Here is a 21,382-nt window from a genome sequence, read left to right on the forward strand (position 1 = left end):
TAGAAAATGAAGCAGACAGCCACAGTGGCAGCACGCTCTTACTACTTGAACTTTATATTCTTTGTCATATTCTGGCTAATATCTCCCTCTCTGATGACCTGGAAACGACACAGGACAGTTTAAACTTGTTACAGCACGAATTACAAATCCAAAATGTGGTGAAGAAAATGAGACACAAGTCAGAAAATAATCCATTTAAAGTCTTTTGTGGGGTGTTTTACTTTACCAGTACTCGAGAGTGTCTGCCAGCGCTGACAGTTATGCCGGTCATGAACATTAATTTCTAAATCCCAGCAATTTAATCAAACACTGAGTCCAAAATTCATGAAGTGAAAAATCTGCCAACTGGTGAGCTAATATCACCTGTGTCCAATGCAAATTAACTGGTTTGGATCATTTCCTTCATATTAGTGAAGCCTTTCTCTGGCTTGTTTTAATACTGAAACTCATGAAGAGTCATTGGAAAAAATGTGGAATTATTTCACCCCATAGGCCTGATATTTAACTGTGCCTGCAAAATAGGATTTTTACAACTAGATATAACATTAGGTCGACTGTTTGGGGGTGTTTTGAGAGAAATTATCATGGTATTTATCATGGCTGTCAGCTCAGGCAGATACACCAGTATCTAAAGAGCAATGAGAGACAGATAAGACTTTTCCTGAAATAGAAAAAAGATACTGGAGTTTCAGTATCTTACAGATAAAATCAGGAGGTGAGGTAACAGGGTGGTCCAGAAAGTCTCCTGAAAACGGAGGATTGCAGTTTTAATCCCCACATAAAATAATGTATCTGTTAAAATATCCAAGTTCTGAGCACCGAGAGACTCTTTTGGCTGCTCCAACTCCTCCAGTGAAATGCTGATACTACTCTTACAAAAAAAGAAAAGAAACAAAACCTCGTATAACAAGGTGAAAGGATCTTTAAACAAATAATACCTTAGAGGATACAATGGGACACAAATCCAACTTGCCTCGCCATAACAATACATCCAGAACAAGCCAGACAGTTTAATGCGATTTCATTTTGGCATTGAAGCATAGTAGAAAATCTCTTGTAGGACAGCTCGGAGTAAAACTAAATCATGATGTGCCTCTTTATGAGAAAGTGCAGACAGAGAGGAAAACATAGCACATCGTTTCATTTTTAACTTGCGTGTCGTCCTCTTGGCATCAGTGAAGGACAGGAATAATTCAGTAGTCGGAAAAAAAGCGTGCATCTGCATTGTATCTGGGTTTTTCCCCCCTGAATAACGAAGCATGTGGCCGTCTTCTTATTTCAATATACAGGTAGTGTAGAGAGCTGCCATTATAACTTTCTGTATATGAAAAGAAGTTCGTAGTTATATGTTTCCTTCCCAGCAGAGGTGGTTAAAAAGACTAAGCCAAAACACTGTGGATGGAAAGCAGTTTGTGTGTGTGATGAACTGTTGAATCTGTAAATCAGTATCCAAAGCAGGCTATTCTCAAAAAGTGATTTATCTGGCCACTCATCCAGGTTAAGAGCCGCAGAGTCTGGCCTCTGCCCACAGACTGACCCGTCCTCCCCATCCCTGAGTCACAACCCTAATGGATTCAGCCCCTCTACCTCCACTGTCATAATAAAGCGTTAAATCACAGATTTTGAGACGGCATTGTCCAGTAAGTGGAAATAAACACTCCTACCAAGTCTCCCACATGTAGTCATTTCTTAGTCATACTGTCCCACCCACAGACTCGTCTCCCGTAAAGGTGAAACCAGAGACTCCAGCACGTCAGAAAAAAGTTTCCCAATTTATGGTTGGGAGTTCTTTTACTTGAGTTGTTGAAGATTAAAAAATTTAAAAGTACACTGAAGGGCACTTAAATACTGACAGGAACATTCTGACCTCTATGTTTGGCTTTTAAAGTGGAGATAGTGACCGTCCAGTGGTCTCATTTACACTGACGTGTATGTTTAAATTCATCAAGTTATTATTCAAACAAGACAAGAAACTTAGCTGAGTTTGCTTGAAATGAAGCTCAACATACATGTTAAAGTCCGTGGTTAGAGTTTCCCAACAAGCACAACACACACAACAAGAAGAGAATTAATATCAGATACTCACAATTAAAAAACACTTAGCTTAGCATGGCATAGCATAGCATTAAGACTGTAACAGGGGAAGACAGCTGGCCTGGTTCTATTCAAAGGGAATAAGTCCACCTCCTAGCACTGTTTATAAAGCCCACTGATTAGCAAGTTATATCTCAGTTGATTAATCCATAGAAAAACCCAAGCGTAAAATGAACAACAACTTGAGGTTTTACATGGAGTTGTGTACTGGACTATGTCTTCGAGGAAAAACACAACTTGTTTGTACACTTGGGTTTTTCTGTGGATTAAAAAAAAAAAAGTGCATATGAGGCACAGACTAGCTCGCCTGGTCAAGAAAGCACCCCTTGCCGCAGCAGCCACTGGTTTCATTCCAACTCATGGCCCTTGGCTGCAGGTCATCCCCTCTCTGTTCCCCCTTTACACTGTATCTGTCCTATCAAATAAAGGAAAAGAGCCCCCAAAAATATCTTTAAAAAAATGAATGTAAAGTATTATTTAGTGAGCTTTACGCCAAAAACACACCAAGCAGCGATAAACATATTTCCCCACAGTAATACATTTTTTCTGCAACCGAGAGGCGTGTTCATGTGTACTAAGTAGAAAGATATTCTTTATTATGTACATCAACATGACACAGGAGTCACAGGACCTGTGATGTTTACTGATTGGCTAGGGTATTCTCTGAGCACAATTCACCACTAAAAGTTAAACTATCCGTTAGAGGTGTTTTAAGACGGATGCTTCTACCTTGGGACTGGACCAAGCTAGCTGTTTCCTCTGTCTCCAATCTTTATGCTAAGCTAACTGGCTGTAGCTCCATATCTAAGAGACTGATATAAAAGTGGTATTTTCTCATCTGACTCTCATCAGGAAAGCAACAATGTGGAACTGTTCCTGCGGATGGCAATTTGTCAGTTACTGGTTAATCCTCATGATGAGCTGTGTAATGTACTGTATGATCATTTTAAATATTTTTTAAACCCTTGATTGATTGTGTGTAACCATATTTGCCAAAGAACTGTTTCAAATTAAAACAAGTGGGGCAAAAACCTCTACATTAATGGGAGAAAGAGAAATCAAGCCTCCTGCAGAGAATATCTATTAGCAGACAGTAGACTATAAACCTTAATCTAATCTTATCTTCTGACTTAGGCTCTGCACTTTATCTCTGCCACCTCTCAGGTCAGATTGACTCTCACACCAGTTTCTACAACAGCACTGTTTTACATGACTTCCTCACTTCAATAAATGTGCACATGGTTCACATTTGAATGCTGCCAAAATAAAGTTCACTCACACCAGCAGTAATTGACACTGAGCCTGGATCACATAGCATCTGAATAACAACTCTGTTAACCAGCAGGGACAACCAGATGAGTGAGGTTTGTCTTTTAGCACCACACAAAGTAGTTTAAAGGTAATCAGCAAAGCATTTGACAACTTTCTTACACTTTCCTGCGGTTTCCAGCTCACCAAATAGTATCTGAATTGTCGTGATGTGGTAAACCCCACCCATCTGGCGGCTTAAGGAGATTAAAACAAATGCTACGAGTTATTTCCAGTTACTGTCTGAACCAGGTCTGTTTGACAGCAATCAGCTGCTTCACTATTAGCCAGGATGACGGGACCTGGCATTATCTCCTGAGGGAAAACAGCCCCTCCTGTTAGGTCAGTAATGGCTGGGTTTAGACCCGCCCGACATCCCATAATCAAAACCAAACAAACACATCTAAATTAAACAGACTAACGTGTAACAGGAGCTATTGCTGGATCTACTGAGGAACACGCGCTGCTCAAAATAACATTAATTACCTAAACCTGTGGGGAGAAACTCGCTCATGCTCCCTTCCAGCAGATCATTATGCAAAGTTTTACATCACAGTGCAACAGGCAACACATCAAAGACTCACAAAGAATAATAACATAATGGAGCGCTGAATACACCCCTGAGGGAATAATTTCACTTAAACAGCCGCTCAGAGGCTCTTTATTTAATTTCTAAACAGGAGAACAAGAAAAATGCATATTTTTATCCTTTTTCTAAGTTTAGTATTTTTCAACCTGGACCCTATTTTCCAATGTTTTGTGTACAAGTGACTTATGGGAACAGCAATTTTCTGAACTGGTCCAGTATTGAGCAAGACAAAACAGGCAGCAATGTAACCACTCAGGGCATGTTCATACCTTCAATCTACATCCATTAAAAGTGTTTGTTTTTTTGCCACTGACAGGCTCAAATTGTTTTGTTTTTTTAAGTTATGGGAAACATTCCTATAGAGATCGAACTATTCATTTAAGAGTAAGATCCTGTTTGTTCAACCAGAAACAGCCCTGAAATCCCTATCACCAAACTCACAAGGCTTAATTTAAAGTAACAGTAATTGTATCGTTATAAAACACACTTTATATAAAGTCAACACCAAAAAAAAAAAAAAAAAAAAACTCACAAAAACCATCTTGGTTTGTCTTTCCATTGTTCCAACAATCACCAACTCTGGTCTGTGAATAAACCTAATTCACCCAGTTAGGTATGAAAATAAGCTGCCTCGACTTGGGATGGTCCTGGCACTAAATTCCCTGTCGACTAAACGAAAATTTCAAGAATAGTTTCCGAGTCTAAAAAGAGAAAAACCCAAAATAGTCAAAATTTTGCATACAGCATATTTTCTTAACTCCTGAAGCTTTTACCTTCAACAAAGTTAAATGGAAGCATGTTTTGCAGGGTCATTGTCACGATGAGCTGCGTTATCTTCTCAGCCCAGGTGGGATCACAGCATTGCCGGGTGAACAATGTCAAATTAGCTAGCACTGCTAGCAGCAGCAGCAGTAGCAGCCGTTGTTCTGTGCATGGCATAGATACAGCCGATAGATTGCACTAGAGGGCGGAGTCGAAACGTTCACAAAACACCAAATGAGGCAACAGTGGAGGAGGTTGTAATAATGTACCTTTAAATGGAGGCAGTGTTCTGTGAGGCCATTAAATACATGGACGATGGATGCAGATGGAGAATTATTCTGGCTATTTTCATTATACTGTAGTGTATTCCGTCTGTTCCACCATTTTTTAAATCTCTTTGTACAGACAGTAGGCTTCGTCCATCTCCGCCTGTATCTAACGTTAAGCATAAATAGGCCCTTAGAATACTAATTTTAGCATGTTAGTGCCAAAAACAAGCACTTACAGTGTACGTACACTGATGGTGCAACCATGCCCCGAGTGGTCAGGCTGCTGCCCACATCAGCGCTCTTGCTCAATACTGCCCCTTTTTTTTTTTAATTGTTGTTCCCATTTGTCACATAGACACAGAAACATGGGAAAATAGGGTCCAGCTTGGAAAACACCAAATGTACCCTTTAAAGAGAGACTGTTTAGATAATAATCCCTGAACATTGTGAGGGCTTCGTCTCCTCTGCCTGACGGCCCACCAAAGAGTCCAAAGATGAGCTGAAGGTAAAACACCAGGGGAGTTACACGATGGTTTGGTACTGATATCTTGACCGGGAAACAATGAGCAGTGAGATTCTCACATTTAACAAGCCAAATTCCCCCTACACACACAAACACACACACAATCTCTCACACACACATCTCAGCCAGACGCACACTGAGCCCTGAGCGCTCTCTCCACCACTCATAAAATAAGTGAAATGCAACCCCCATTGTGCAACAGTTACAGCATTAGCAAAGTGGTCGTTTTTTTACCGTCACTGGCAGAGAATCTGTTCCAGCCCGAGCCGCAGCAGTGGAACAAGAAGAAAGAATATGATTAGGAAATAATCATTTTTATATATGCACGCTTGAAGGGCTGACAGGGGAAAAAACAGGCTGTGAGAAACGGAACAAACGTAGTAAATAAACAAATCTGTGGATTACGTCTTCAAAAGTAAATGCAATTAAATTAAACTTTCCAACTGGCTCACTGTGTGTAGGGTAGTGCTCATTTCTTTGGGATAGATTTTAAGTGTAAAAACCAACATGTAACACAATATAAACAGTACATCCCATTTTCACCTTTGTTAAATGTATCAGCTCCTGCTTAAGAAGGGAGCAGGCTTGTTGAAATTTAGTTTAACAACATGTTAGCTGATTTATATCCCCGATACACCAGAGCTGTGGTGACAGGAATAAGAGGAGCATGGATAAATACGAGTCCTCTGTGGGGTGCACACAACACTAATGTCGAATTTATTTAGCTTCTTTTCTTACCAACCATGTCTCACACACTGTAATGTATCGTTTAACTTTGCACTACCATGGGCTGACATTTTCAGACTCAAGATGGACAGAACCAAACAGAACAGACCAAATTTTATGCACCACAACCAGAGATATTAGCTGTGTTCAAAACCGTCCCCTCATTCACTCGCTCACTATTCCCTATTTCGTGTTTACTATATAGTGCATTACATGGGGAACGACTGAACGAGATTTCGGACACTAACTGAAATTTTTTACTTCTTCTTCTTCTTCTCTGGCAAAAGACGACAGCATTGCATTGTGGTATACGGGAGTAAAATGTAGGGTACATCGTTTGTTCACACACATTTGCTGTGCATTGTGGGTATTTTATAGTCCACTATACAGTGAATGAAATTAGCCGTGGAGAATTCGAACAACACTACAAAATGGTGAACACACTATATGGTGCACTATATCCGTGATAGGGAGCGATATCGAACACAGCTACTGTTTTTGTTATTCCTTGCATTCTTTTTTGTCAAAACCTGGCACCTACATCACCCAAAATGCAACTCTACCGCCAACAGTTTGGTAAGATATCAGTTATCACGGTTCCTAACAGCAAACCCCACTGAAATAACTGTTTGTGTGTCGTAGTGTTGTTCTTGCTGTGTCTATCTATTGTCTATTGTTCCAAGTGTAATTGTTTAAGTGTGTCATAGTGTTGTTTTTGCTGCGTCTATCTATTGTTCAGTGTTATTGTTAGGTTGTCGGGACGTCATACTCGTCACTGTTGTTGCCGGTGTTGTTATCGTTGTTGTGTCAAACAAGTACATTGCTGTGAGAAAGAATTTCCCTTTGGGGACAATAAAAAGGCAAATTCAAGATATCAGGGTGTGTTATGCTAGTAACAGCTAATGTAGCATCAAGCTGCGAACCTCAAGTTGAGATGAGGAACAGACTATAAATTTCCTCCAGATTGTTTTCATTTTCACTTGTACTTTTCAGCCCTAACTAACATCAACCCATCACTTGAGGCAATTTATGAGACTTTGCACATTTTGCTTTAGACCCACTAAAGACTCTATACTGCATCCCCAAAACCTGTAAACAGACTTTGACGTTTAAAATTGGTGACGTTTCCATTTAAAGGACCATGCCAGTGGTGATGCATGGTAATTGACTACAAATCACTTTCCGTTTACATCTGAGCTAACAATTGTGAAAACTATACTAGTGTGTCACACAATTTTTCATGCTTTTTACATTTCCAGCCATCCATAGGTTGAAGTCCATTTCTCTATAATATGAAAATGTATACGCAGATCCTTGATTCTCTTCCAGTCATTTTTTACTCAGTCATCATTAGGCAATGTAGTGCAGACTTCTTCAGTCAATCTGCCTGAAAAATGTATAACCAACAAATTTAGGCAACTTTCCTGAGTCCATTAATGGTAGAACTGGATTTTAAAAATATGATACCGGTAAGAATACCATATCCTTTAAAGTGATACAGATACCAATAGATTGCTTCATTCAAAACCCATAAGGTAAATGAAGTGGTATGTAGTATAGCCATACTTCCAAACATTTTCGTGATGTCTTGGCACACAGAACTGCTAATTTCGACATCACATGGCTAACATTACCTAATGGTTATTAACAGGCTTAATGACAGAGTCAAGCCGTTTTGGTGTCAATATGAAGTTGTTGGGACCATTGAATGGCTCAGTGTGACCATTTGTTTGGAGGAGAACGGCTCCAGAGATGGCTGAAAGATGGCAGAAAGTTTGCTGACCCTGCGGGAGTTGGAACGGTCTGGGCTTAGACCCCCAAAGCAGAAAGACTTGCATGCAGGTGTTTGACTGGAGAAGTTTTGAAGCTACTTGGTACTGGCTTATTTTTGTCTGATACCAAGCCAGGCTTAATAAATATCTGTATTGTATGGAAACTAATGGAAACCAGTAGATGGCTTGAACAGTAGAAAGTACAGCACAGTGTGCAAGTTCACTACAGTATGATGCTTTACACGATTCAAACAAGGTTCAAGAGTTTATGTATCAATTTTCATACAAACAGAACAGAAACAACTGCATGCTTTGTATAGTAGGAGAAATGCACCCTAAAACAATATAACCAGCTTTTGAAAATGTTCAGCAAATTTGTACAGTTGAATGTTTTATAGTTTTGGAGCTAAAATCTGCAAACCATCTAATGTGGTCCTTTGATTCAGCAACTGATGTTCTTAAGTATAGTTGTGGTAGCAGTTGCAGCTTGTTCTGAGCTAACAGTGACTCATGGTGTGTTTGAGTTTTTCTGTTTTGTTATGTGAAAGATTATATAAAGTCAGCTGTGTCTTTGGAGTGTTCATACAATTTATGAGCTGCAAAGAGAGCTGAGGTTTCAAACCTGCTGTAAGACCTTCCAGTAAGCTAACATATTGTATTGAGGCTTATGTTGCATTTGGAAGTTACTGACTGTGTTGCTGTCACTGCTAAAACTCAAAGTTATAGTACACCAGTCCACACCCATTAGAGTTAATTTATACTTCTGGTTTGTTTTAAAATCTTACCACCAGAGCTCTTAGTTTTCATCTCCAAGTAACTGTTACTGAAACATCTTAATTACTTAATAACACAAGAAAATTTGTGGTGCGTACATTTTTTAAAGAAAATTATTTGGCATCATTTTCAAGATCAGATTTAATCTGTGCTTCTCTGAAAAATTCCTGCCTTTCATGAGAGATGATTTTTCAGGGTCATATTTTTTGGAGAGTTATCTTTCCTGTCACAGAGTTGGTAAGGTTTTTATGAGGCTTTTACAAATGTGAAGGAGTTTGATGTTTGCAGATGTAGAGAAACACTTGCAAGGTGAAGATATCCAATACAAATACAAACTCCAATATCGTTGTTATTATAGAGCACAATGATCCAAATTTTTGCAGTTTTCTCATAATAGGAGCTCCATTGAGTCAAAAATCTTCTGTTGGAGAAGCCCACTATAATGACAACCCTCTCCACTTTGTTTTAAAATGAGTCAATTGAAGCTCTTACCCTGACTTGATATCACAAGGGATGGTTAAATCAGATCCTGGGAAGAAAAAAGAAAATGTCTGTTCTGTTTAACTAACAGGAACATGCTCCTTGACATGAATGACATCACTGCTTCTAAGAGAAAGGCTTTTGCATGCACAGATGGAGATTCATTACAAGAACTACATCCGTGTGTGTGAGACACACAGAGAGAGGGAGCTGTGTGTGCCAGCTCCACGTTAATGTGTGATGGGCTCATTATCCCCTCTGGGCACAACAACAACAAACAATCCAACAACACCAACACATACATAGATACATACATATATGGCCATCTAGTGTGTCCCTGTGTCATTAATCATCAGCCATTTTTTGGCAGTCACTAGCCAACAAGTGGATTCGTCAAATGGAAGCAAAGGAGAATAAATGTAAGCCAGCTACGGAGGAAACAAGTCAACGAAAGTTGTCCACCAAAGTCAGGGATAATTGTGTACTGTTACGAGCTTTTAACAGGCCGAGGTAATCACTTTTGTTCGATAATTAGCATTTAGTTTTCAGGAAATCTATAAAGCGAATGCCATCCCTCATGCTGTTTCCATTAACACACTTCACTTAACCGTGTTTAAAAAAAAAAAAAAGTTAAGGAAACAAACAGGAATGTATGAAAAGCTGCACCCTTCTTCTCCTCCCTCCATTAAAATTTCTAATTGGCATTTGTTTTGAAAAAGAAACTTTTTTTTTTTTTTTTTTTTAAATCATTTTCAAAGTAACCCTTAAGAGCCCTTATAATACATTTCTAGCATGTTGTGAGCGCTAAAGGAGCGGGACAGCTTTCACACAGGAGGTGCTAAGTGTGCGTGCCTTCACAGCAGGAGGGTGGGGATTGGGCTTAATACATTCAAGGGTAGTCCCTACCCCACCATTTCTTTTAATTTGACCTTTTTTTGTAATTACTGTTATTTTTCAGCCAATTAAGATTTTGCAAAGTAGTTTTTTTAAGTTTTGTTTTCTTTCATTTCTTCTACTCCTGCTGAATCTACAAAGAAATGACAGATGCAAAGAACTGAACCTTTGTAACTTAATCAAAACAAACTGAGAGATATCCACAAACATAAAGGCAGCATTTTAGACGGCTTTTACAATTCATGCACTGAAATCTTCAGAGCAGAAATATTGTTTGTCAGCTCTGTAGTGGATACTGGCCAGTTCTGGCCTCCCTGTCATCCGTTAATCCCTGATTATGGACACCTTGGAAGGGCATTATCCAGCTAATACCATGGTTACTTGCCAAAAAAATAAATAATTTGAGACTGTTCTTTAGTATTTCTATGTGCTTTGCAATCAAAATCTAAAGTTTCCCAGGTAACACCTGAAGGTTTGACTAATACCTGGAACAATCATTACCATCCTGTAAGGTTTTCAGTGTAATAGAGGCATTGCTCATTACTAAACAGGACAAACTGGGAGATATTTCCAACCCGCTTAGCTCACAGAACCACCAAAGTTAGGATAGCAAGATTCAAAGTCAGTAACACTGCGTACAGTTGATAAACAGTAACTGTTATTTAATAGTGTGTTTAACAACAACACGAACCAGCTATCCAACCATGTCATTGTCATCAAATGAATATCAAGATTTTTATGGACAATCGATGCATCATTTATAACGTTACTGTAGGTCACAGCATAAAGTGGCAAGTTAAATAGCCAACAGGATAAACAATATCACATTATACTGAGGTAATGAAGGCGACATGTATTGGGGATTATTGGCCTCCCTGCAGCCAATATGACTCAAGTATTCACCAGACATTGGTGTAAGCTTTCTCAATTTGTACCATTCTTGTTAAACCTGAATTAACAGATTTTTTTGGCCACTTGGAGGCAGCAGAAACAAGCTGTTAACATGACAATGATATATTATGAAACTATAAGTTGATACTATTGAACATGTTAACAAACAGTTGCTTATTTACACATCAGCAGGAAGGCACAGTGCACCGTGAGCATTAATCTAGAGTTGGGTCTTTGGTCACCTGCTGAGTATAAATCCAATACTCATTCTGTTTTTGGTCTTTGGTCTTTTGGTCTTTTGGTCTTTTTGAGGGAAATATATCTGGCTCTTTAGCTGCTATATGTTCCATAGTGTTCACTGGCTAGTTGCTAACTGTGTATGTGCACTAGGCAGGTAGCACCTACCCACTGCATCTGGAGACAATGCTGATTAGGCAGTGAGACTGAACCTAAACTGAAGTCAGGGATCAGAAAATCAAAACATAAGCTGAAAGACACTAAAATAATTTGTAAAGCTGAGAGGAACTGCAGAGTTGGGTGATAATTCTCTGTGGGTTTATTACTACAAGCGACCCCTTTCACATAACACATCTTAGCAGCTTTAATGTATTGTTATTCATGTATGGTTATAACTTACAGTACATTTAATACATCTGATAAACACATGATAAAAAACAATTTCACACCATGCTGAAATCGGATTTCCTCTTTAGATGATGCTCAGGAGATTAAATACGACATTAACTAGGAGGATGACTTCCTTATTTTTCTTTTGAAGTGGTGGAAAGTAATCAAAATGAAAGTGTGAGTGAGGGGGAGAGGGAGGTGTTCCTCCTCCTTTGGAAATGGCTCTAAATCTGATTAACAGCATTCCTTATTTGTCACTAATGCTACATCCTGGCTACAGAACAGTCAGCTGTGTCTGCTGTTCCCAGGAAGTGTGTGTGTGTGTGTGTGTGTGTGTGTGTGTGTGTGTGTGTGTGTGTGTTCATCATACATTTCAATAGAATTCTCACCACCATTGCATACTTAAACTGAGACCACACACTTGTTGGTATCAAAGGAAACAATTAAAAAGTGGCAGAGCAGAGGCTAATCTGCTGAGCTAGTTTGATAGGAAAGAGGAAGTGTTTCTGCCGTCTTTATAATCTGAAGAATTACAGAGAGCCGTAGCTCTTTCAACAGGCGGCATTCATCTCAAACAAGAGCCTGTGCGTGTCGCTAACACACTGAAATTACATAGAGTTCCCATAGTAGACTAGACACTTATTTGAATGCAAATGCATCCCATAAACCACAACTATCAGGAGGATCTGCAGAGAAAATGAGAGGCTGAGTGAAGTTGCGCTGATCCGTGCGTGGAGCTCACTGGCCTGAAATCTCAGAGCTGGACATTGACTGCGTTTCATTACACTGATTAGAAAGCCCCGAAATTGAGCATGAAATGCATTTGCTGATTACGCAGTTATCAGAGGGAATTGACATACGTAAGCAATTTGATTGGTCGCTGGTGGAGTCGCCCTTAAAGGCATCTGCCAGCGTCCTATGAAATATAAGTGGAGCCTAGGTGTCTAGTCGTGTGTAGTTGGCTTGTGAACCTTAAGCTTTACCAAAGTATTCAGTTGTAATTTAATTTCTTTGCGTGCCCTATTTCCCTCAACTTGTCCCATTTATTCTAATTCAATTAGCTCCTTTCACATTTTCCAGAATGTCTCTTTACAACTCCAAGAGAATAGATGGGATGTTTCTGAACTTAGTTTTTCTTTTAAGAGACTCCTCCCTGTATTATTGTATGATGCTGGGACAAAATATTGCACCAACAAGACTTATGTTCTTGCAGCTCTGTGAGGCTGTAATGCTCATTTTAAGCAAAACAAAGTTTTTCAAAAAGACCATGAATGTCTGAACCAAACCGCATGGTATTCCATCCAACAGCTGTCAACACTAGGGCTGTACCCGACTTTGAATTATGTCAGTTCATTCAGATTTGGCTGTTCAATCCAAATACTCCACTGTTTGTTCCTTTTTTTCTGAACAGGGTTCAGCTGGATGTACAGGGTGACAGCAGTGTTCACGTAATATAGTAAGCAAGTCAAGTTAGCCCTTCCAGCTAATGTGTGCTAACTACATTAACCACGGATCGAGAATGTGCAACAGCATTTTTTGCAGACACTGGAAACCACAAAATAGCCAGAGACTGTCGTATTAAGTTGCTGTGAGCTGTAGATTCACCATTTCTAAGGAGAAGTCAGAAGATAACTTTATCTCAAGCCTAACCGGGCAAAGCCTCTCCTCCTCTGGGCAGCTGCCTCCATCTCACAAAGACCATAGGTCTGGGTCTGCAGCTGCCTGTACCAGAAAGCAGCTTGAAAGCAAGGAGCACTCACTCTATGGCTAAATCTGGGGACCGAAACATCCTCAGAAGTCCACTGCACACTGACTAACAAAGAGAAATAAAGACTGCTCAACTTGAAGAATCTCAGTCCACTGAGGGGTCCCAGACTGATGATTCAAATCTTCAGAATTCAGAGAGCAGCCCTAGTCAGGACATTTCACTCCAATCCACAAATGTCAATCTAATGATGGTGCTAGAAAAAAAAGTTACCAAAGTCATCAGGATTCATCCTCTGGCCACCGTTAAAATCTGTATTGAAATTTGAAAGATATTTCAGTGGATAAGTAGAGATTTTTGAACTGTTGGTGGCACTGGATGGAAAGTCAGAAGGTCACCAAAGTCAATAGGCTTCATCATCTGGGGACCATGAAATGTCTTTACCAAATGCCATGGCAATCCATCCAGTGGCTTACTGACATTTAATAAATTCACATACCTTAAAGGTTAATTACCCAGAACCAAGGGGTATCAGAAAGTCTCCAGTCAAATGATACATGCATTCGATCCTTCTTGTACTCAAATCTAGAAAAAAGACTATTTGTATGGTTTTAGTCACTGTCAATCACTGCAGGGGTTCTACAATTGAATGCAACTGCAAATGTAGCTACAACCCATGCAGTCCTAGGTGTGGTGAAGTTGAGCATTGAATTCAGTGTGCCAAGATGCCACCAAAATGTCCAAAGGTATGGCAACATGCTTGTGGCGTATGGTGGCATTCATACAACTGAATGTTTCCATTCACATGATGGTTATCAAATGAAGTACTTTGTTGATATAGATATCAATTTAACGTTACTGGCATTGGTACTGGTATCATAATTTTTTAAACAATACCCAGCGCTATCACCGTTGCCATCCTAAAGCCAGCATGGTTATAAAGGTCTGGCTCATTATTGTCTTTTTTTACCATTAATATTTGACATACAGTAAACATCGTTAAACAGTTTGTGGCCATTTAGCGGCATGATGTTTTACAGTCCAACACTTTGGTCCAGAGTGTGATACCTCATACTACCAACCAACTACCCAGACTTCCATGTGTGAGTAATCCCCAACAGATGGTTCCTATTTAGTTAGTTTATCATGATCTTTTGTTCAGCTTTGCCTTAATAAAAACTTACTCTCTTGGACAAGTGAGTAACTGTAAATATTTACAGTCATCGGAGGACAAACCATGATGCTTATGATGACCTCCAAACATTCCTCTAGCACTATTAGTGGGTTTTAACTTGCACAACAAATACATAATATCTAACAGGATAAGTCATTTTAATTTTGGACACCAGTCTGAGACCAAAATGTCATTTTCATACAAAACATATTAAATATCAATCACCACATTCGCTTACTTTACTGTGGATAGTCTTAATTCAACAAGACTGAATATTAATGTTTGGTGACCACTTGATGTTTCCTGTGGACTGGCCAAAATTTCAACCTCTGCACAAGAAACGTCAAACTAAAATGTGTGAAATTTCCTCTACTGTAACTTTATACACAAGAAACATGGTTCCATGGTTCTCGGGGTATAAACGATACAACTTTATTAATACTATGGCTGTTTTTCTAGCACTACTATTACACTATAATTTCCATATTCATACACAGTATTGTATAATGTAATTGGCTGGTCGTGAAGCACATTCATTATCCTCAGAGCTCCATTCAAAGCGAGAACAGCAATGCCCTAAAAACATCAAAATGATGCATATGTATGCTGTTGTGTCAGTATTCAAAATCTCACCACCGTACAACATAATAACCCAAAACCACAAGCTTCATCACCAGTAACTGTTTTTAGGGATTTTTCCTTTAAATGCTTAATCAGAAACTGCTGCTGAACAAAAAGTCAGGACAGTTTTTAATCTGAAAGGTTTGTATTTCATGACTTCTCTTCACAGAGGACGGTGATGCCAAACTCTGACCTTATTGCTTTGCCAAGAATGTTTTTCCCCATAAAGACTAAATGGAGAAATGTGCACTGCGCAACAGCTCGTCTTCTATGCATCATAGTGGTTTATGTTTGAGGAACAAACACTTCACTCTGACCTTCTTAATCTCTCTCTATACTGTTTAATACAGGCAACATATCCTAAGAACAGGTATCCTTCCACTTGATTGGTCACACAGATGCTCCAACAAAACATAATTTAATTTTTTAAGTTTATGGTTAATTTATTTGTCTATTTCTTCGGCATACTCATCATTTTAATCAAAGCCCTTTGAATTGACTTTTTAAAAATGTGTTTGATTTTGTCTTCCTTGACACAATGTTGAAACAGTTTCCAGTTTGTAAAAGTATGAACCCAGTACAGTCTGATATAAATACTAAATCTCCAGCAAAAGCACAACTTTGGATATTTCTTTGACTCTGTTTATCATTTTACTTTGGTGTAGCGTCAACTTTTTCTTAACCTGCCTCATCTGCTTCATCTTTAATTCCTGATTTCTTTCATTTCCCAAAATGCTCTTTGACATACCCCGTTCTCATTCCCAGAGCATCATATACGGCAGCCTGGTCAGTGGCCCTTAGCTTCTGTTACTGATGCCCAAGGCACCTTACAGCATCTGTATGAGACACACCGGGTTTTCAACTAACAGCAGATATACATGGGGCCTGGACATGGCGTGTCACATGGGCGGAGCAGGCGAGGTATTTTACATGCTACCTGATTTCGCAGTGTGTGGTTGGTGCTAGTTTCATTGCATGTGTACTGAGTTTTGCCAAGTGATAGTGCATTTGTTATGGAAGGATTGGAAACATATAGACCTGTGGTTCCCAACTGGTGGGTCATGGGTCCATTTTGAATGGACAGCAAGTGACTTAGGAATATGTCAAATTTGTAAAAAACACACTTTATTTTAAAGTACAGTGAATCTCTGGCGCATAGCTTTTATTTTCAAGTGCCATTTCCTGCTGTAGAGTACTTGATGGATGGACAGCTTCTTGACAGAGACAGCAAACTAGCTTGACGACATGGCCAAACGCAAGTATGACACTGAATATATTGTGTGGACCTTGACCTAATAACAAAGGAGAAATCTGGACCCCATGGCTGGACCAGTAGGGAATCACTGCTATAGACTATATTAACTGGTACTGAAATAATGAACTTGATTGTTTGAACAACACGGTGCATTGATTTGATTGATACATTTCAATGTGAAATGTAAAAGCACTCACAAGGTTGCTCTGCTTCTTCACATTGCCTCTGGTACAATGAGGTATTAATGTGAATTGTTTTTAAACAGATTATACACGTTTTTTACACAGTTCTGTGTAAGCTGGAGTGGCATAGAGCTGCGGGTAGAGAAGAAGAAATAGACCAGTCGCGTAAAAAAACTGAAGGGCAATGTGGTTCCCCGTGCAGGCAAGCGCATCTTCCGTGGTCTTTGTAACAGCTTTAGTTGATTATAATGGATGCGTGTTGCGCCGTGTCCTTGTCCCATGTATTTCAGCTGTAACTCCAATGAAATCCTGTCTGCGGCGATAACATAGTATAAAGAGCAAGAACGTCTGAGTAGGGTGGGAAGGAGATGGGGTTCATGGGTCAAACACACACCGGACTTTCATCGAGGAGAATGGTGTTGGTGTCCCATGTGAAACTTAGTTAACTTTTTTTAGCCATCAAGTAACATACTCGTTGAGTTACTGTAACAAACTCAGTTATTTTAACCCAGACCAGGATCGTTAGCCTTCACCAAGTAGATGCCTAAAGTAGTTTTGGTGGCAAAACCTACATTTCCTGTGAAGAATTAAGTTTATTTTAAAAAAGACACTGTAGCATGTAAATAGTGGATATTGACATGAAAACTGACACATCCAGAACTGACGCTAGAGGTATACCTAGTGGGTTTTAGTTTGAAGAGTAGGGGCCACTGACCAAAGTGTAGTGTTTGATTTTTCATTTAAAAAAATGCACTGTATTCAGTAACAGTGCTTTTCTCCACATCAGTGAAAATGACGAACTTATAAAGAGTCAATAGATACTGACACAAAACCTAAAATGTACACCACGCCTATATTAGGTATTTTGGGGTGAATTTGACCTGTAAGTATTAAACTTCCTGTCAATATCTGCTGTTTTCATGTTAGTTTTCTTTCTCACTTTCTTTCTCAAAGAGTCCAGCCCCTGACATCCATTCCTTTAAGTACTGTCAGCATAATGAAGTCATTGGCTGACCATACAACAATCACACACACAGGCACCTGCACCCATACGTAGCATGCATCAACAAACACACACATGCAGTCCACTCACACCTGCACTGTGATCTACCTCACACCAATAAAAAGGCTTTCCTGCTTTTGAACTGGGGCTGTACTTTCCCAAGCTGAAGGTATGCAGTCTTGGCTGCCTCGCCGCTCAGGCCAGGCTGTTTATGTTTGTTTTTCAATGAGTTTATGAGTCTTCACTGATGCCGTCACCAAAGTATGCAGGTCGACGGCTCATCTTATCCCATCCCTGGCCCTTACAGGTTGATTCGATGAAGAGGGGATTAAGGTTAGATGGGTAAGAGTGGATGGCGTCCTCATTTGTTAGCCCTAATTTCTGAATACCCCTGGGAAGCAGATCCTTGCCCGCCCTCCACCTGCCTTATTAGGGAGATCACCCCCGGTACTAAGGACCAGAAAATCTGCAAAATATCTAGTTTCAGTCATTAGGAAGTGAACTTTAATCCTCTTAGACTGTAAAAAAAAGCATAATATCACATCAAGATGTATAAAAACCTGAGATCATAAAGGTGGCTTTCCCTTTTCGTGCCTTCCCCCCACTGTTACTGCCTTCAGGTTAAACTAAATAATAGACTGGGACTTTGCTTTGGCAGTTTATGCAGAGACTGTGTTGCACTACCATCATAGGAAAATGTGTGATCACCATCCTTAACTATCATCACACGTCCTTATCATGTGAGTGGTGCTGCCCTCCCTCGGGCCGATGAACAAATTGCTAAAACAATAAAGGAGACATCAAAGTTTCTCTCAAGACTGAGGAGGGACTGGGCGAGACAAATTTATCTTAGCTGCACAAACAGCCACGATCACAAGTCAAAGGGGTCAAACTGTCTGAAGCTTTGTTAGTGTCCCGATCACGCGCATTGTGAGAAATGTTGGACGTGTGCACTCATTGCATCATGGAGCCTCTGGGGAAATGAGGAAGGAACAGTGCTATGCAGTGAAGTTATCTTTAACCCCCTGATATCAACGTGGAAAGTGGGGGTGTGAATTATGGTATTACAGCAGCTGTGAGCAATGTTAAAAGTATCTAATATGGTGTGAGTGGGGGTGAGCAGCAGGCCAAGTGTGACTGGATTTAGCCCGGAGGAGGATGAAGTGGATGCGGAAAGAGTGTTTAATTTTAATGAGGTAAAGCTGATAAAGATGCTTCGATTGTTAAAGGATCTTTGAACACGTTTTCAGCCTTATATTCCTACACTGCAGAAAAGCTTTTGTCTCTAAAGTGTCAACTTTTCGAGGACTAAGCAGCAGCCTTGTTTTCAATTTGACATCACCCTGTGTTTTGGAGTTTATCCAGTGTGGTTTTGAAAGGGTTTCTTAAGGCCGAGCGCCATAGAGTTTCTCAGCCTGCAGAGGAGCATGAAATCCTTTTAAAGTCAGAACAAGAAGACAGAAGAACGGCAGTTTGGGAGAGTTCAGCACAGACAGATTGTCAGTCACAGAAAAGTCTGATGAGTCACCTTTCTTCGGATACTCTGTAAACATCCTAGCACTTGTTGTATAATCTCATGTGGCTAACCACAGATCTGCCCCCTGAATCTGCCACAAAACACAAACACTAAAGTCACTTGTGTTACAGTAAAACCTGCCAATCCACTTTTTTTCCATGCTCATTCCAGTAGGAAAACAGTTATCTAGTGACTTACAAAAAGTGATTACGCAAAGTATAATTCTCTTTCCGTAGAGCCGCCTTGACCACTGAGTCTTGTGTAGCAAGGAGGGGTTGTTTCAAAGACGTTGTGAAATAGTTCCAATATGTGAGTATCACATTTTCACCCACCCCTCTGACCACAAATATTACACAGCATCTATGAACTGAAACAATGCTGCTCTCCATCACTTATTCCCCCCTCTGCCTGAACTGAACAGTGCCATGGGTGGAAGATTCAACAAGAAGGAACAAGTAAAGCAGTGTGTGTGAGAGGGGACAGACATGACAGTGACAAAGATCTGTCCTAGAAAAGAAGGTGTAAGAGCAGGGATGCTGTGGTGAAGGAAACTCTGCTTAGTGATCACAGCTAACAGAATAATCTTTAAAACAGCCTGTTTTTGTGTCTTACACTCTGACTGCAGCATCATATGTTAAATTTCCTAAACAAAAAATACACACATTGGGGTTTGGTGGGTTTAAGCATCGCTCACACACCTGGATCGAGACAGATCAAGACTAGAGTTTCTTTCTCTTATGACTAATGAAAATTTTAGGAACAAGCCTCAAAATGACAGTCTTCAAGACCCAAAGTGTCTTTTTGTGAAAGAGTAAAGCAGCTGATCACTGAGTAAACCATTGTAGTTCAGCACAGAGACACCTTTTCCCAAAAATAAATAAAACACAGGCCTTGAAAAGTCTGGGAAGTTGGTTAAATATGAACAAACTGAATTGTAAATACCACTTATCATTCATGACTTACTGCAGCAGCAGCATGATTTATTTACTTGACAAGATAAACAGTAATAATTTGGATATAGGCCGAATTTATATATGTTTCACCCCTCACAACATGTCATCTGGAGTCCTTGATTTACTCTTTGGACAGTCCTTGAATTTGACACCAGTTGTTGACTTTATTGATTGCTTTGCAGGACTATTTTCTCTGACATATACCCTTCGGTTTTCACCTGGTCTGCGCAAAAACGCAGTTGTGAATCGCATAATACACCTCAGCACCCTGTTTCCAACAATATGTATAGGCTAAGATTTAAATTCAAGTCCAATTAACAAAGCGATTAACCATGCCCTTTAAAAACGATACAGCACGTTTATAGTTAATGTATTTTCTGATGGAAGGTGAAATATAAAGCGCCAATGTTGTAATCTGGTAAATTACGCGCTATAGTCACGCAGTATTTACACTTAGTACACCATATAGCAATGCCACTTGTAATCCAAGTACTATCCTGTATCTAAAAGACACTCAGGTATGCACTCACCCGTGAGCCAGGCTTCTGTGTGGAGACTTGAGGCAGGTAACAGAGAAACAGAGGCGCCAACAAGTGAGATAAGGTGAAGAGAAGCAAACGTGACAATAACATAATTGATGGTCGGTGAGCGCAGAGCGGAGCAGCGAGCGGCAGGTAGTCTCTGTGTGTGTCCGACTGTCTCACTGATGATCAACAGGTCCAAAGGATTAATAATAACACGCTCCAAAAACACTCCTTCACTCTCTCCAATCTACTCTCCTGTTAGTTATCTTCCTTTGTCTACTTGTCCAGTAACTATTCACATAGTGCCGCGCGTCGGGAGAGAAGTCATGAGTCAGCGGTGACCATGGTGATCGGGGTTTATCCACTGCCGAAGGATCAGCTGTTCATCGCGGCTTCCACAGGTTGAGTCGCGCTCGTATCCATTGCAACTTCATTTAAAAAGCAAAGGAGGGAGAAGCAGCGCTGACTGACACCCCAGCTGTCCAATAGCAGGTAAGGGATGGCGTTAAAGGCCACGCCTACTGTTAACCAGTCCAAGAGCTGTTGTGGTCAGTCAGTCAGGAGGCTCAGCAGCTGCAGGGACACTCAGTGAATTATCATCAGTCTTTGAGAGCAGGGACAATGGCAGAGCAATTGTGAAGTCAAATTTTAGGTTCTCATCCCCATTCAGAGACATATAATGCTCTATAATGGAGCAGTATCCTGCTGCTGTGACATTTAGCCTGTGTACTTGGCTTACA

The 21,382-nt window shown here is 40.0% G+C and overlaps 2 protein-coding genes across 7 annotated transcripts in view; one reads left to right on the plus strand and one right to left on the minus strand.

Moving 5' to 3' along the window:
- The window catches only part of smoc1 (SPARC related modular calcium binding 1), a 72,654-nt gene extending 51,596 nt beyond the window's left edge, over positions 1–21,058 (minus strand). For all 5 annotated transcript variants that reach the window (XM_049596793.1, XM_049596792.1, XM_049596791.1 and 2 more), the window contains exon 1: positions 20,649–21,058. In XM_049596793.1, coding sequence (XP_049452750.1) covers positions 20,649–20,750 — 102 coding nt within the window. In that variant the 5' untranslated portion in view covers positions 20,751–21,058. The remainder of the gene's footprint in view (positions 1–20,648) is intronic.
- Positions 1–21,382, plus strand: part of ccdc177 (coiled-coil domain containing 177) — a 135,623-nt gene that overhangs the window by 97,588 nt on the left and 16,653 nt on the right. The window lies entirely within an intron of this gene.

This window comes from Epinephelus fuscoguttatus, linkage group LG14 (assembly GCF_011397635.1).
Source record: "Epinephelus fuscoguttatus linkage group LG14, E.fuscoguttatus.final_Chr_v1".
Lineage (NCBI taxonomy): Eukaryota > Metazoa > Chordata > Actinopteri > Perciformes > Serranidae > Epinephelus > Epinephelus fuscoguttatus.